The 15,424-nt window shown below is 42.9% G+C and overlaps 1 protein-coding gene across 1 annotated transcript in view; it reads right to left on the reverse strand.

Annotated features, from left to right (window-relative positions):
* PDE6D (phosphodiesterase 6D) overlaps positions 1 to 15,215 on the reverse strand; it is a 76,200-nt gene extending 60,985 nt beyond the window's left edge. The window contains exon 1 of the mRNA XM_053598167.1: positions 14,951 to 15,215. Coding sequence (XP_053454142.1) covers positions 14,951 to 15,000 — 50 coding nt within the window. The 5' untranslated portion in view covers positions 15,001 to 15,215. The remainder of the gene's footprint in view (positions 1 to 14,950) is intronic.
* Between the last annotated feature and the right edge of the window lie 209 nt (positions 15,216 to 15,424).

A 15,424-nucleotide genomic window follows, 5' to 3' on the forward strand; every position in this document is an offset into this window, starting at 1 on the left:
ATAGCAAGCATAATACATTTGAACAGTTATGGTTTTTAAAGTGAGTTGACGTGTACTATTTCATTCAAATTTCATAACATCTCTGTAAGTGAGAGCAAGCATTATCCTTGTTTTATAGATATTAAGAGATTTGCACGAAGTCAGATATTTTAAATAAGTGATTTCTATTATTTAATAAATTCTTCTATCCATTCAAGCTATCTCGCTCATCTCTGTTTCTTTTTTTTTTTTTTTTGAGACAGTCACTATGTCGCCCTTGGTAGAGTGCTGTGATGTCACAGCTCACAGCAACTTCAAACTCTTGGGCTTAAGTGATTCTCTTGCCTCAGCCTCCCAAGTAGCTGGGACTACAGGCGCCCACCACAACACATAGCTATTTTTTGTTGCAGTTGTCATTGTTGTTTTGCTGGCCCGGGCCGGGATTGAACCCGCCAGCCTTGGTGTATGTGGCTGGTGCTGTAACCACTATGCTACAGGCACCGAGCCCCTTAATAAGTGCTTTCCTCGGGCGGCGCCTGTGGCTCAGTGAGTAGGGCGCCAGCCCCATATGCCGAGGATGGCGGGTTCAAACCCAGCCCCGGCCAAACTGCAACAAAAAACAGATGGGCGTTGTGGTGGGCGCCTGTAGTCCCAGCTGCTTGGGAGGCTGAGGCAAGAGAATCGCTCTAAGCCCAAGCGTTAGAGGTTGCTGTGAGCCGTGTGATGCCACGGCACTCTACTGAGGGCGGTACAGTGAGACTCTCTCTACAAAAAAAAAAAAAATAAATAAGTGCTTTCCTCAGATTTCCTGACAGAGTAGTCTATTCTTGCTGACTTTATTTTCTCATCTATTACTCATTTTCTAATTTTAGCAGATTATAGTTAATTTCTTTACTCAAATATCTATTATTCTCAAAAAGATCACAATGACCCGGTGATGGGACTCTCCGTTGTTCTCAAATATTTACCGAATAAAATTTCCAGCAATTCCAAGGACTTGTTTTTGGTCCTCGTCTTCCTCATTCCTGGCTCAGACTGACTCTTCTCCCTCATTTTTCTTGCCATCACTTTCCTTCTTCCCTGTTACTCCCTAGTATCTTAAAGATTAAATTACACTCAACATTTACTCATCTTTTAAGATCCCATTCAAATGACAATTCTGAAATCTTCCATAGTAGTGCCCCAGCAATAGCCAGTCTTTCTTCGGGTTTCTCCAACACTTAATACTACAAGGCACTTAACTCACTGTATTCTGATCGTTATTGTCTCTTTATCTCTTCCTTATATGGCAAAAGTTTTTTGGACACGGAAACTGGTTATCATTTTTCTATCTCTTGAGTTCAGTAGGTGATCTGCCACCTATAGTTTCTGTTAAGAGATGACTGAATGGCTGGGTGGGGGGCTCACACTTATAATCCTAGCACTCTGGGAGGCTGAGGCCAGCAGATTGCTTAAGCTCACGAGTTCAAGACCAGCCTGAACAGGAATGAGAGCCTGTCTCCAACAAAAATAGAAAAACTAGCTGGGCATTGTGCTAGGTGCTTATAGTCCCAGCCACTTTGGAGGCTGAGGCAACAGCATCATTTAAGCCCAAGAATTTGAGGTTGCTATGAGCTATGACGCCATAGCACTCTACCCAGGGTGAAAGAGTGACAGACTCTGCACTAGAACCAGAACACAGCTCTTTAGGCTCCTGCTTTTTGTTCTTTACACAGGAGATTGCTCAAAAGCAATTAAAGCTATGGTTACATTACTCACTTCTTATTTCATTAAAGTACTCAGATTCTCAGATTTAATCCCTTTTTCTTTTTTTTCTTTTTTGGCCAGGGCTGGGTTTGAACCCGCCACCTCCGGCATATGGGACCAGCATCCTACCCCTTTGAGCCATAGGCGACGCCCATAGTCCCTTTTTCTTAATCTGTCATTTAGCAGTGACTACACTACTTGGCGCGTGTAGCTCAGAGGCTAGGATGCCAGCTACATACACCAGAGCTGGTGGGTTTGAACCCAGCCCGGACAACTACAACCAAAAAATAGCTGGGTGCTGTGGTGGGCGCCTGTGGTCCCAGCTACTTGGGACGCTGAGGTAAGAGAATTGCTAAAGCCCAAGAGTTTGAGGTTGCTGTGAGCTGTAACGCCACAGCACTCTACTAAGGGCAACATAGTGAGACTCTGTCTCCATTTAAAAAAAAATAAAAAAAAAAGAGGGCGGTGCCTGTGGCTCAAAGGAGTAGGGCACTAGCCCCAGCCAAAAACTGCAAAAAAAAAAAGAAAGAAAACAGAAAATATTAACTTTATAGAAAGATAAAACAAGATTTAAATTAAGGTTCTACCATTATCTGAGTGACAGTCTCATCAATCCTCAATTCTCTCATCTATGAAGTAGAGATAGGTTGTCGTAATAATGTATCAAAGGCCTTTGAAAAACCAAATAAGAATATCAGATATTATTAGGCCATCCCTTTTCCTCTTGTGGATCTATTTATACTGTTATTTATATTAGAGCTATTTATGTTTAGTTCTCTAGACTATCTAAATTCAGAGGCAATAAATGCTCTCCTTGATTCTGAATCAGTGTATCGACAATGAACTAAGCAAAATATTTTCTCAATACTGAGTGTCTAAGAAAAGAGCTGTTTCAAAAACAAAAAGGAAGCAATATCAGATGCTTTACAAAAACATGTTTTGCTATTTTAGGTGTAGAACATATCTCAATAGAAATATTTGCTGCAGGCTCAGCACCTATGGCTCAAGCGGCTACAACCAAAAATTAGCTGGGCGTTGTGGCAGGCGCCTGTAGTCCCAGCTACTTGGGAGGTGCAGGCAGGAGAATCGCTTGAGCCCAGGAGTTGGAGGTTGCTGTGAGCTGTGATGCCACAGCACTCTACCCAGGGTGACAGCTTGAGGCTCTGTCTCAAAAAAAAAAAAAAAGAAGTATTTGCTGCAAAGAGTCATTGTCAACTAAAAAAGGTTGTCATCAAATCAAAGACTCGCAGTGTTGGAAAAGGCTTTTAGAATACTTCTGGAGGAAAAAAAAAAAAAAAGAATACTTCTGGAGATCACTTCCTGTAATACATTTGATGCATATATAATTTCCCTTTGCAACACTCTTGATGGACAGGCCTCCATCTCTTATGGTTAAAATACTTTCTGAAAAATGTCTTTTTTCAGGTAACTCTAATTATTAGAAATTGGGCTAAACGCTGTCCCCTATAATTTGTATCAGTCTTGTACCTCTTCTGAGAGTCACACTGCAGACATTTAATTCTTCCTCTTTAGAACAGTTTTTTAGACTTTAAAAGTGGACACTCATGTTCCTTGTCTAACTCTTTTCATCTTTAGGTTAAACTCTCCTCAGTTCCCCAGTTAATGAATGTAGGACATGTTTCAAGTGCTCTTCCTAAGACCAGCTCCACTTTCCCATTCTCTCCTTACACTGTAGACTAAATGAGCTCTTGTGTGTGTTTCTACAGTGAGACTATCACCTTCTTTTCCCCAAATAGCATGCTTCTTTAGTCCAGTTCACTGAGATCTTTATGGATACTGGACTCTAAGAAAACATACTGCTTTTCGTCCCAGCTTCAAAATTAATCAGCAGGTCAAAAGCAAAAAAGAATGCTGTTCTTCAAACCTTGATCATGATTTTTAAACATTCAAGCAATGGTTAGAACAGTCAGCCTGCTGGACATCATGACCTTTAAAGTTTTTTCCTAGGATGTTGTGGCTCAGAAATAGGGAGGGACAGGTCTATATATTCAGAAGTCAAGTTTTCCCCTTGAGTCCAGTATCCATAAAGATCTCACCATGGGGATTTGTGGACACAGAATGCTGACAAGTGAGGCCTGTGAGGCAAGACTAAGAACCTAGAGCTGCCAAGCCTCAGCACCAATGTTAGTCCTTCATCACATACAGTGACAAAACAACTATTTCAAGAGAGCTTTACCATGTATTGTCTAGTTTCTCCAGAAGTTACTATCATATCAGAAGTTACTTCACTATAAACCATACACACAACCCTAGGAAGAAACTCAGGTCTGAAGAAGACTGTAAGTATCTAACTATACTCCAAATTCCTCCCAAAAAACAAAAGCAGCAATGTCTGTTTAAAAATCCTAAGTAGGCTGAATATGGTGGCTTACCCCATGATCCTAGCACTTTGGGAGGCTGAGGCTGGAGGTTGTCTTGAGCCCAGGCTTTTGAGACCAGCTTGAGCAACAGAGTGAGATCATGTCTCAACAAAACAATAAAAAAAAAAAAAATTACTTAGGTGTGGTGGCACACAACTGTAGTCCTAGCTATTCAGGAAGCTGAGCCAGGAGAATCACCTAAGCCCAAAAGTTGGGAGGTTGCAGTGAGTTGTGATCAGGCCAAGGCACTTCAGGCTGGGCCATATAGCAAGACCTTGTCTCAAAAATGAAATAAAATGAGCCAGGCGTGCTGGCTCACGCCTATAATCCTAGCACTCTGGGAGGCCAAGGCGGGTGGACTGCTTGAGTTCATGAGTTCAAGACCAGCCTAAGCAAAAACAAGATCCCCGTCTCTACTAAAAATAGAAAAAAATGGCTCATACCTGTAGCACAGTGGTTACGGTGCCAGCCACATGCACTGAGGGTGACGGGTTCGAACCCAGCCCAGACCAGCTAAACAATGACAACTTCAACAAAAAAAATAGCTGGGCATTATGGTGGGCTGCTGTAGTCCCAGCTACTTGGGAGGCTGAGGCAAGAGAATCACTTAAGCCCAAGAGTTTGAGGTTGCTGTGAGCTGTGATGCCCGGCACTCTACTGAGGGTGACATAGTGAGACTCTGTCTTAATAAATAAATAAAAATAGAATAAAAAAACTGAGGCAAGAGGATGGCTTGAGCCCAAGTTGCAGCTTGCTGTGAGCTATGACACCACGGCACTCTACCCAAGGTGACAGCTTGAGACTGTCTCAAAAGAAAAAAAGGTTTTTTTGAAGTAACATAATCAATAATACATTATATTTACTTAATCCATTTGGGATAACAACTTCTCAGAATCCAGAGCCTGAGGAAACAATCTACCAATTACACTCTACGTGGAATTCACAATTAGACATCTATGATCAAACATTATTTGAGTAGGATGTTTTTGCTGCTTTTTAGGAACTTGGGTTGCTGTATTAAAAACTGTATTTTAGAAAATCATCAACATCGGGCGGCGCCTGTGGCTCAAAGGAGTAGGATGCCGGCCCCATATGCTGGAGGTGGTGAGTTCAAACCCAGCCCCGGACAGAAACTACAAAAAAAAAAAAAGAAAATCATCAACATCAAATTCACTTTTTTTTTTAAACACTTGGACAAGGCAATTGTTCTAGGCAATACTGGCATTCAAGAGGTCAGCAGTTTATTATTCCTAATAAGTAAACCTAAGTGAAGAGAAGATGTAAAGACAATTATTTTTGACTGGAAGCAAAATTAAATTAAATTAAAATAAAATTAAAATCAAGGTGCTATGCAAAGAGAATATAGGAGGAGTTCCAGGATCAAACTATGGGAAAGGAAATGCAATATGATTAAAGCCAGGCGTGGTGGCTCATGCCTGTATTCCCAGCATTCTTGGAGGGCAAATCAGGAGGATCCTGGAGCTCAGGAGTTTGAAACCATCCTGACCAAGAGTGACAGCCCATCTCTACTAATAGAAATAATTAGCTGGGGGCGGCGCCTGTGGCTCAGTCGGTAAGGCGCCGGCCCCATATACCGAGGGTGGCGGGTTCAAACCCGGCCCCGGCCAAACTGCAACCAAAAAATAGCCGGGCGTTGTGGCGGGCGCCTGTAGTCCCAGCTGCTCGGGAGGCTGAGGCAAGAGAATCGCTTAAGCCCAGGAGTTGGAGGTTGCTGTGAGCTGTGTAAGGCCACGGCACTCTACCGAGGGCCATAAAGTAAGACTGTCTCTACAAAAAACAAACAAACAAAAACACACACACACACACACACACACACACACACAAAAAGAAATAATTAACTGGGTATTGGGGTGGGTGCCTGTCATCCCAGCTACTATGGAATCTGAAGCTTACAGAAATTTTCTGAGCCAAACTGGTTCTTTTTGTGTTAACCTGCCATAAATTGTATTGAGATTTATTCCTAGATGACAAGATAAACACCAGGTAAACATCAATGATTACTAAGGGTATCATTTCTTCAGAGGCAAAACAGCCTCAGGTCCTAAGTCATAAACATCTAACTTTATGTACAACCTACACTTACAAATGGAGGCTATTACAATTAAGTCCCCAAATTACAAACATCTGACTGATATATGAGTAGCACTGACAAACAGAGGCTATTACAGGTATTAGATAAATATACCTATTCCAAATTACAAAGAAATTAAAATTAAGAACAAGCCTACAGAACCTATCTTGTTCATAACCCAGGGACTGCCTATATTAGTTTCCCAGTAAGAAAATATAATAAAAAGAAGGCACTGGTTATATCTCAGAGAAATACAATCATATAACACTGCTGTTATTATTCTAATTGTTAATATAAGGAATAATAGCAGTTAATATTTATTACTATGTGCTAGGCACTGTACCAAGCATTTTTTATGCAGTTTCATTTAATTCTCCTGACAACCCTTTGATGATACAGTATATTGGTATTATGTGTTCACTAGGCTCAAAGAGTTTGAGTGCTCTGCCAAGGATCACAATGATAGAGGCAGTAAGATTGACCCTTGGAAGTGAGTCCATGCTCTAAACTACTATGCTGTATGCTGTACTGAAGTTACATGTAAATATTTGATAGATACCAATTATTCTCTATAAAGGCTACATGTACACACAAAGCAAACAAGTATACCCCTTTCCCCCCAAAATTGTCAACATCGAATATTATCATTTTTTAAAATTTTTGTCAATTGGGAATAAAGGGATAGTTTGTTTTAATAAAGTTGAGCATCTCTTATTTATTGTTATGTCCCCTTTCCCCCCAAAATGTCTACATTGAATATTATCAATCTTTTAATTTCTGTCAATAATTGGGAATACATGGATAGTTTGTTTGAATAATGTTGAGCATCTCTTCATTTGTCATTTTTTTCTTCAGAGAACTATTTGTTCAACTGTCTGATCCTTTGCCCATTTTGAGTTAAATATTTTATTGATTTGTAGACAGTCATTTACATTCTGCATATTATATTCATATCAGGAGTATAAATAAATAAATGGAGATAATTAGCTAACCCTTTTTTAAAAAAGAAAAGCTAAATCACTACTTCATACCTTGCATGAAAGCAAATTCCAGTTAGACTAAAGGTAATGAAATCATAAAAGTATAATTCTTTCTTACAACAGGTTTTTTCTTTTTTTGAGACAGAGTCTCACTTTGTCACCTTCAGTAAAGTACTATGGCATCATGGCTCACAGCAATGAGCCATGAATTCCTGGGCTCAAGTGATCCTCTTGCCTCAGTCTCCTAAGCATCTGGAATTATAGGCGCCCATCACAACACCTGACTATTTTTAGAATTCTTTTTTTTTTTTTTTTGCAGTTTTTGGCTGAGGCTAGGTTTGAACCCACCACCTCCGGCATATGGGGCCGGCGCCCTACCCCTCTGAGCCACAGGCACCGCCCAACACCTGACTATTTTTAGAGATGGGGGTCTCACTCTTGCTCACGCTGGTCTCAAACTCCTGAGTCAGACATCCACCCACCTTGGCCCCCATGAGTGCCAGGATTACAGGCCAGAGCCACTGCACCCAGCCTTTTTTTGTGTGTGTCTGAGAGACAGAATTTCACTCTGTCACTCTGGGTAGAGTGCGGGGGTGTCATAGCTCCCAACAATCTCAAACTCTTTGGGCTTGAGCAATCCTCTTGTTGCAGTGTCCACCATCACGCCTGGTTGGTTTTTCTATTTTTAGTAGAGACAGGGTCTCTCTTGCTCAGACTGGTTTCAAATTCATGAGCTCAAGCAATCTATCTTCCTCAGCCTACCAGAGTGCTAGGATTATAGGAGTAAGCCACTGTAATCCGCCTGTCAGTTTCTTGATATTAATTTAGCAAAGTTATATATTTATGTTGATGAAAAGTAATTCAAATAGGCAACAGTACACTATAGATTATACTAGAAAGCATATAAGAGTACTGTGACAAATCTGTGTCACTGAAAGCAAGTGAAAGTAACTATCTTTGGAAATTCTGAATATGGTAAATTTATTTAGTGAACAAGTTATAAAATAATACTCACAATTCTTTTTTTTTTTTTGTTTTGAGACAGAGTCTTATTTTCTCACCCTCGGTAGAGTGATGTGGCGTCACAGCTCACAGCAACCTCAAACTCATAGGCTCAAGTGATCCTCTTGTCTCAGCCTCCCAAGTAGCTGGAACTACAGGACACAATGCCTGGCTATTTTTTTTAGAGATGGGGTCCTGCTCTTGCTCTTGCTCAAGCTGATCTAGAACTTCTGAGCTCAAACAATCCACCTGCCTTGGTTTCCCAGAGTGCTAGGATTATTGGGCATGAGCCATGATGCCTGACTCTCAAAATTCTGTCTTTAGAAAAGCCAATACATTTAACCTTAGCTACACCACAAGGCTGTATTAAAATTTACATGCCTGGGGCTCAGTGGGTAGGGCGCCGGCCCCATATATGGAAGTTGGGGGTTTCAAACCTGGCCCTGGCCAAACCACAACAAAAAAAAGCCAGGTGTTGTGGCGAGTGCCTGTAGTCCCAACTACTTGGGAGGCTGAGGCAAGAGAATCACCTGAGCCCGGGAGTTGGAGGCTGCTGTGAGTTGTGTGACGCCATGGCAAATTTACATGGCTGGAGTTTGTGACAAAAAAATTAAATACTAATTTTAAAAATGAATTGCTTTTGCCGGGCGCAGTAGCTCATGCCTGTAAATCCAGCACTTGGGAGGCTGAGGAGGGTGGATGCCTAAGCTCACAGGTTTGAGACCAGCCTGAGCCAGAGTGAGACCTTGTCTCTTAAAAAAAAAAAAAAAAAATAGCCAGATGTTGTGGTAGGTGCCTGTAGTCCCAGCTATTTGGGAGGCTGAGGCAAAAGAATCTCTTAAGCCCAAGAGTTTGAGGTTGCTGCGAGTTATGATGCCACGGCACTCTACCAAGAGTGACAAAGTGAAACTATCTCAAAAAAAAAAAAAAAAAGTTAATTGCTTTTAGGGGCCAGGTACGATGATGGCACACAAATGTAATCCTACCAGTATGGGAGGCCCTGGCAGGAAGATCTCCTGAACCCCAGAGTTCAAGGTTACAGTGAGCTGTGTACTCTAACCTGGGTAACAGAGTGAGACATTCTCTCAAAAAAAAGAAAAAAAAAAAAAAGAAAAAGAAATAAAGAAATTATTGCTTTTGAAGATATCCCTTCTAAACAGACATAAAGGTGGTAAAACTTCTAGAAAAAAGGGACTGTGATTCATTCATTTTTGTATCCTTCGAGTACACACAGCCCTATATATAAAACAGTCACCCAATAGACCTTTGTTGAATAAATATGAGGAATGATCAAATCCAACACCTGTGCAGGAGAATCACATTTGTTTCCCAAGTACTATTTCATTCATGACTTTCATTTATAATTAGGAAATGTTACACTTTCAAAAAATAAGAAATGTAAGCTTCTTAATGTGTCTGAACTGAAAAGAGGTGGGGAAGTGATATGATGAAGAAATCTTACAAATACTTTATTTTTGAAATAACTTACGGCTGGGCGGCGCCTATGGCTCAGTGGGTGGGGCGCCAGCCCATATACCAAGGGTGGAGGGTTCGAACCCGGCCCCAGACAGCTAAAACAGCAACAACAAAAAAAGCCGGGTGTTGGCTTGACACCTGTAGCTTAAGAGGCTAAGGCGCCAGCAACATACACCAGAGCTGGCGGGTTCAAATCCAGCCCAGGCCTGCCAAACAACAATGACAACTACAACTCCCCCACCCCACAAAAAGAAAAAAGCTGGGTGTTGTGGCGGGCGCCTATGGTCCCAGGTACTTGGGAGGCTGAGGCAAGAGAATCACTTAGGCCTAGGAGTTGGAGGTTGCTATGAACTATGCCACCACGGCACTCTACTCAGGGCAACAGAATGAGACTGTCTCAAAAAAAAAAAAAAAAAAAAGAGAAAGAAAGAAATAACTTATGGCAAATACAAAGGCTTATACTGAATTCTTTCAGAGTATACCATACCAGATTTCTACGTATTTAATTCATACTTATGTTTCTATTATGGGTACCTAGGCAAGGTTCTGTGCACACAAACATTTATATGGACCTTTTCTTTTTTTTTGAGACAGAGCCTCAAGCTGTTGCCCTGGGTAGAGTGCCACAGCATCACAGCTCACAGCAACCTCCAACTCCTGGGCTCAAGCAATTCTCCTGCCTCAGCCTCCCAAGTAGCTGGGACTACAGGTGCTTGCCACAACACCTGGCTATTTTTTGGTTGCAGCCATCATTGTTGTTTGGTGGGCCAGGGCTGGATTCAAACCCGCCAGCTCAGGTGTATGTGGCTGGCGCCCTAGTCACTTGAGCTGCAGGTGCCGAGCCTGGACCTTATGATTTTAAGCACGTGCAGTCTGTTCATGACAGACCATGATCCAACTGTACCATAGAACTATAATAATAAAACCAGATGTGTACAAGCAGGAGAATAGATGAATCAATGTAATTGATTGCCATAATTGAATATTCAAAACAAACCTATGTACAATGAAAATTTAGTATATGACAAAGACAGTATTTGAAAACAGTGGGAAGGGCGGCGCCTGTGGCTCAAGGAGTAGGGCGCCGGTCCCATATGCCGAAGGTGGCGGGTTCAAACCTAGCCCTGGCCAAAAAAAAAAAATACACACAAAAAAAGAAAACAGTGGGAAAAAGATGTACTTACTACTTAGTAAATAGTAGTAGGACAACTGGCTATCCAAACAACAGAGGTAGTTAGATTTCTATCACACACCAAATGCGTAAGTATATTCAGGTGGATTAAAGAGTTCAACATTGAAGGGCGGCGCCTGTGGCTCAGTCAGTAGGGCGCCGGCCCCATATACCAAGGGTGGTGGGTTCAAACCTGGCCCCGGCCAAACTGCAACCAAAAAATAGCTGGGCGTTGTGGCGGGCGCCTGTAGTCCCAGCTACTCGGGAGGCTGAGGCAAGAGAATCGCTTAAGCCCACGAGTTGGAGGTTGCTGTGAGCTGTGTGAGGCCACGGCACTCTACCGAGGGCCATAAAGTGAGACTCTGTCTCTACAAAAAAAAAAAAAAAAAAAAAAAAGGGTTCAACATTGAAAAGAGAAGAAAAGATAAGAGGATATTTAATTAATCTCGGGATAAGAAAGGTCTTCTTAAACAAGACACAAAATGCAGAAGCCTGAAGGAAAGTACTGATAAATTTGAAATAATTTAAAAATTCTGTTCAACAGGGGCCGGCGCCTGTGGCTCAAGGAGTAGGGCGCCGGTCCCATATGCCAGAGGTGGCGGGTTCAAACCCAGCCCCGGCCAAAAAAAACAAACAAAAAAAATAAATAAAAAAAAAAAAAAAAAAAAAAAAATTCTGTTCAACAAAAGGAAATAAGCACTATATTGAGACAAAAATATTTACAACATACCTAACAGGCAAAGGATTGATATTGAAGTATATAAAGAACACAGTAATCAGAGAAATAAACAACTCAATAGTAAAATAGGTAAAAAAAAAGTTAACAAGCAATTCACAGAAGAATAGCCAAACAGGAGATTTGCAACTTCTTTGATAATGATAGTATCAGCTAACATATATTGCTTACAATGCATCAGGTACTTTTCTAATACTTTAGATACCAACTCATTTCTTCTCATAACAACCCCAATGAGATAGGAGGGGGGAGACAGGAGGAGATAGGAGGGTTACTATCTCCATTTTACAATTGAGGAAATTGAGGCAGAGGTTAAAGAAGTTGCTCAGGGATGGGTGACGCCTGTGGCTCAAGGAAGTAGGGTTCCACAAACTGCCAAAAAAAAAAAAAGAAGTTGCTCAGGGACACACAACCAGGAGTGTAGGTCTAGAACTCCAATGCTGGCAGTAGAGATTCCCAGTCCAGTATAGCTCTTAACTACTATGCTATATTACCTCTCCAGGGACCTAGGGATTCAGGAAAATGCAAAATAAAATATCATTTGTTGTTCAAATTGGCAAAAATAAGACTGACATAATCTATGTGAAAAACTGAGTATTGTCAACATCGTTAGTAGAACATTATGGTGCTTTCTTTTTGTAGTAAGAACACTATTCTTAAAGAAACGAGATACTCAGAAAGTTCAGAAAAACCACATACACTAGGTAATTTCTTACTAAAACATTAGTTTTATTTTTTTCCTTAAGATAGTAGTGTGTCCTAAGATTTCTGCTTTCCTTTTTACTCTTGATTCTCAGGTGTCAGTAAAGGCTACTAGAGGATGAGCACTCTGGATCCATGCTAACTTTTTAAGGTGGCTGTTATTTCCCTTCTCTTTTAGGATATAGTTAGCTCAGGTCAAGTTTTGTCTGAAAATCTGTTTTTTCTTCTTCTTTTTTTGAGACCAGGTCCCCTGGGAGTGCAGTGGTGTGATCATAGCTCACTACAACCTCCAATTCCTGGGCTCAGGCAATCCTTCTGCCTCAGCCTTTCCAGTAGCTGAGACTATAGGCACATGCCACCATCCCTGGCTAAATTCTAAACACTTTTTGTAGAGACAAAGTCTCTCTATGTTACTCAGACTGTTCTCAAACTCCTGGGTTCAAGTGATTCCCCAACCTCAGCCTTCCAGAGTGTTAGGATTATATGCATGAGCCTTTGCTCCCGGCCGAAGTCTGTTTCTTGATGCACTAACATCACTGAATTGGTTAATTTATTTTTCCTTCTAGTGGGCTGACAAGAGATTCTGCTTTCTATTTTCCGTATTTGTCCCTTAGCCTCTATCTCAATAGGTTCAAAAGCCATCAAAAGGACCTTTCTTTTTTTTTTTTTTTGTAGAGACAGAGTCTCACTTTATGGCCCTCAGTAGAGTGCCATGGCCTCACACAGCTCACAGCAACCTCCAACTCCTGGGCTTAAGCGATTCTCTTGCCTCAGCCTCCTGAGTAGCTGGGACTACAGGTGCCCGCCACAACACCTGTAGTGTTGGTAAAAAGGACCCACAACACCTGTAGTGAAAGGTAAAAAGGACCTTTCTTATTTTCAGAAATATGTTAATTCCAATTAAACAAAAACATTGCTTCTGAAATCTCACAATTCCCCATAGTCTCTGGTTTACCACACACAGTTTTTTTTTTTTGAGATAGAGTCTCACTATGTTGCCCTCGGTAGAGTGCCCTGGCGTCATAGCTCACAGCAACTTCCAACTCTTGGGATTCAGCGATTCTCTTGCCTCAGCCTCCCAAGTAGCTGGGACTATAGGCACCCACCACAATGCCTGGCTATTTTCTTGTTGCAGTTGTCATTGTTGTTTAGCAGGATAAGGCCGGGCTTGAACCTGCCACCCTTGGTGTGTGTGGCTGGTGCCATAACCACTGTGCTACGGGTGCCAAACCAGCACAGATGTTAAGTAATACAATACATTACTCAAGGGAAAAATAAAATCCATGTCATAGTTCTTCTAACATGTCAGTCATCCCTAACAACTTATATGCTCCAATATGAAGAGAAACATGAAAGGGTATTTAGAGCTATAATGGTGGCTGTCACTACAAAGAAATACAGAAAGTTTATCACAAATGGCAGTATGAAAAGATGATACAGTCTTCAGTTTTTTAAGAAGACCATAGCGGGGCAGTTTCCATTTGAAAAAGTTCATTTGTACATCCAAAACTTCCTGTGCATTTTTGCACTGTGGTCTAAAATCGATTACTAACTTGGTTTCTGATTATGGCAAAACAATTACAGTTTGCAAGGGTGAAATGGACACTGTGAAAATACAAGCAGCTCAGAAAACAATGTTTTACTAAACCTCCAAGGGAGGAGTCCTAAAGCGATGACTACATTTTCACTGAGAGAGGAATCTATAGATAGGGTGTAAGAAGAGATTAAGGTCAAGAGGAGAATGTAAAATTGTAATATATAAAATCGCATGGTTACAGACTAACACTTGTTAATACACAAAGCTTTCTTACTACATTAAGGAAAGTTGCAAAAGCGACACCACAACAAGGCCCAAGGCAATGATTTGCATATCCTACCGTGTCCCCAGCGACATCAAAGCATTGCTGGACAGCTCCCCCATACTTAGGCATTAACCACACCAAAAGGAGCCAGCAAAGGTACCTTTGGTCCCAGCACAAGTCATCCCACACATAAGCTCATGGTCCTCATCTTGCTGAAAAGAAAACCTGAGGAGCTGAGGGGAAAAGCAGAGGCCATTCAATGCCTCAAAGGGCCAAGAGGCAGTTAAGATGAAGATAAGGTCGATCTTGAACTTCTTTTTCTCTGCCTTCCTCTACTACTCCAGCCCTGGAGAAAGCCACAAGTGAGGAAAAGAAGTTGTGGAAACAAGATAGGTGGGGGTGTGATAGGGGACCTGAGAGACTTTAACACAAACATTTGCATTCGTCCCACACAAGGTCACTTGCTCCCGCAGTGGGCTTCCCGCCAAAAGGGCGTTTAGGCTTCGAGATCAGCCCCTCGCCCCCTCCCACCCTTTCCTGGGGCAGCAGCCCACTCCCGGCCTTTGGGTCGCGGCCAAGGCTCTGGACCCAGCCTGCGTCTCCGAGACCGGTTTACGACGCCTCTCGCAGCCCCGCCCCCCAGGATTCCCCCGCCCCCACCCCCCAGGGCTCCCATCAACGTCCCGGTCCTCCCGAGGTCGCCCCTGTGCCCGCCTCCCGCGCCAGTCTCACCGGGGCCCCTGCACGCCGTTCCTCACCCCACCCCTCCCGCTGTCCTTCTTCTCCGGCGCCCACCTGGCGTAGCCCCCGTCCCGGCCAGTCTCCTCAAGGGAGCGGCCGCCTCGCAAGTCCTCCCGGTCCCACCCAGCACCCGGGCGGATACAGTTTGAAGCCCCTCAGGATCTCCCTGGCCCGCTCGTCCTTGGTTGACATGATGCGGCGGCCGCCGCCCGTGGCTTTCCACTCTGGTCGGCGGGGCCTCTCCCACGGTGCCCAGGGGCTGAGAATACAGCCGCAGCCGGGCCTGGAGTCGTCGGGCGAGCAGCGGCAGCTGCCAGACCCGGACCGGCCTTTCCCTTCCCTCAGCTCCCGCTCCTGATCCTTTCTCCTTCCCTCTAGCCTCGGAGCGCCAGTCCCATAGCCAATGGGAAGCCCTCCTCGACGATTGGCATTCAGGCAAACCAATTGAAATGCTCAGCGGCTTCGCAGGGGAGCGAAGAGCGTCAATGAGGCGGGCCCTCCCCGGAAAGTCCCATAGGACAAAATTCTTCTTTGGTGCTGTTGCCTAGAGTTTGTCCCAGCGGAGGCTTGTCTTGAGATCTTCAGAAGCACGAGGTGTCCACTTCCGCCGCTGAGC

Source organism: Nycticebus coucang, chromosome 7, assembly GCF_027406575.1.
Source record: "Nycticebus coucang isolate mNycCou1 chromosome 7, mNycCou1.pri, whole genome shotgun sequence".
Taxonomy (NCBI): domain Eukaryota; kingdom Metazoa; phylum Chordata; class Mammalia; order Primates; family Lorisidae; genus Nycticebus; species Nycticebus coucang.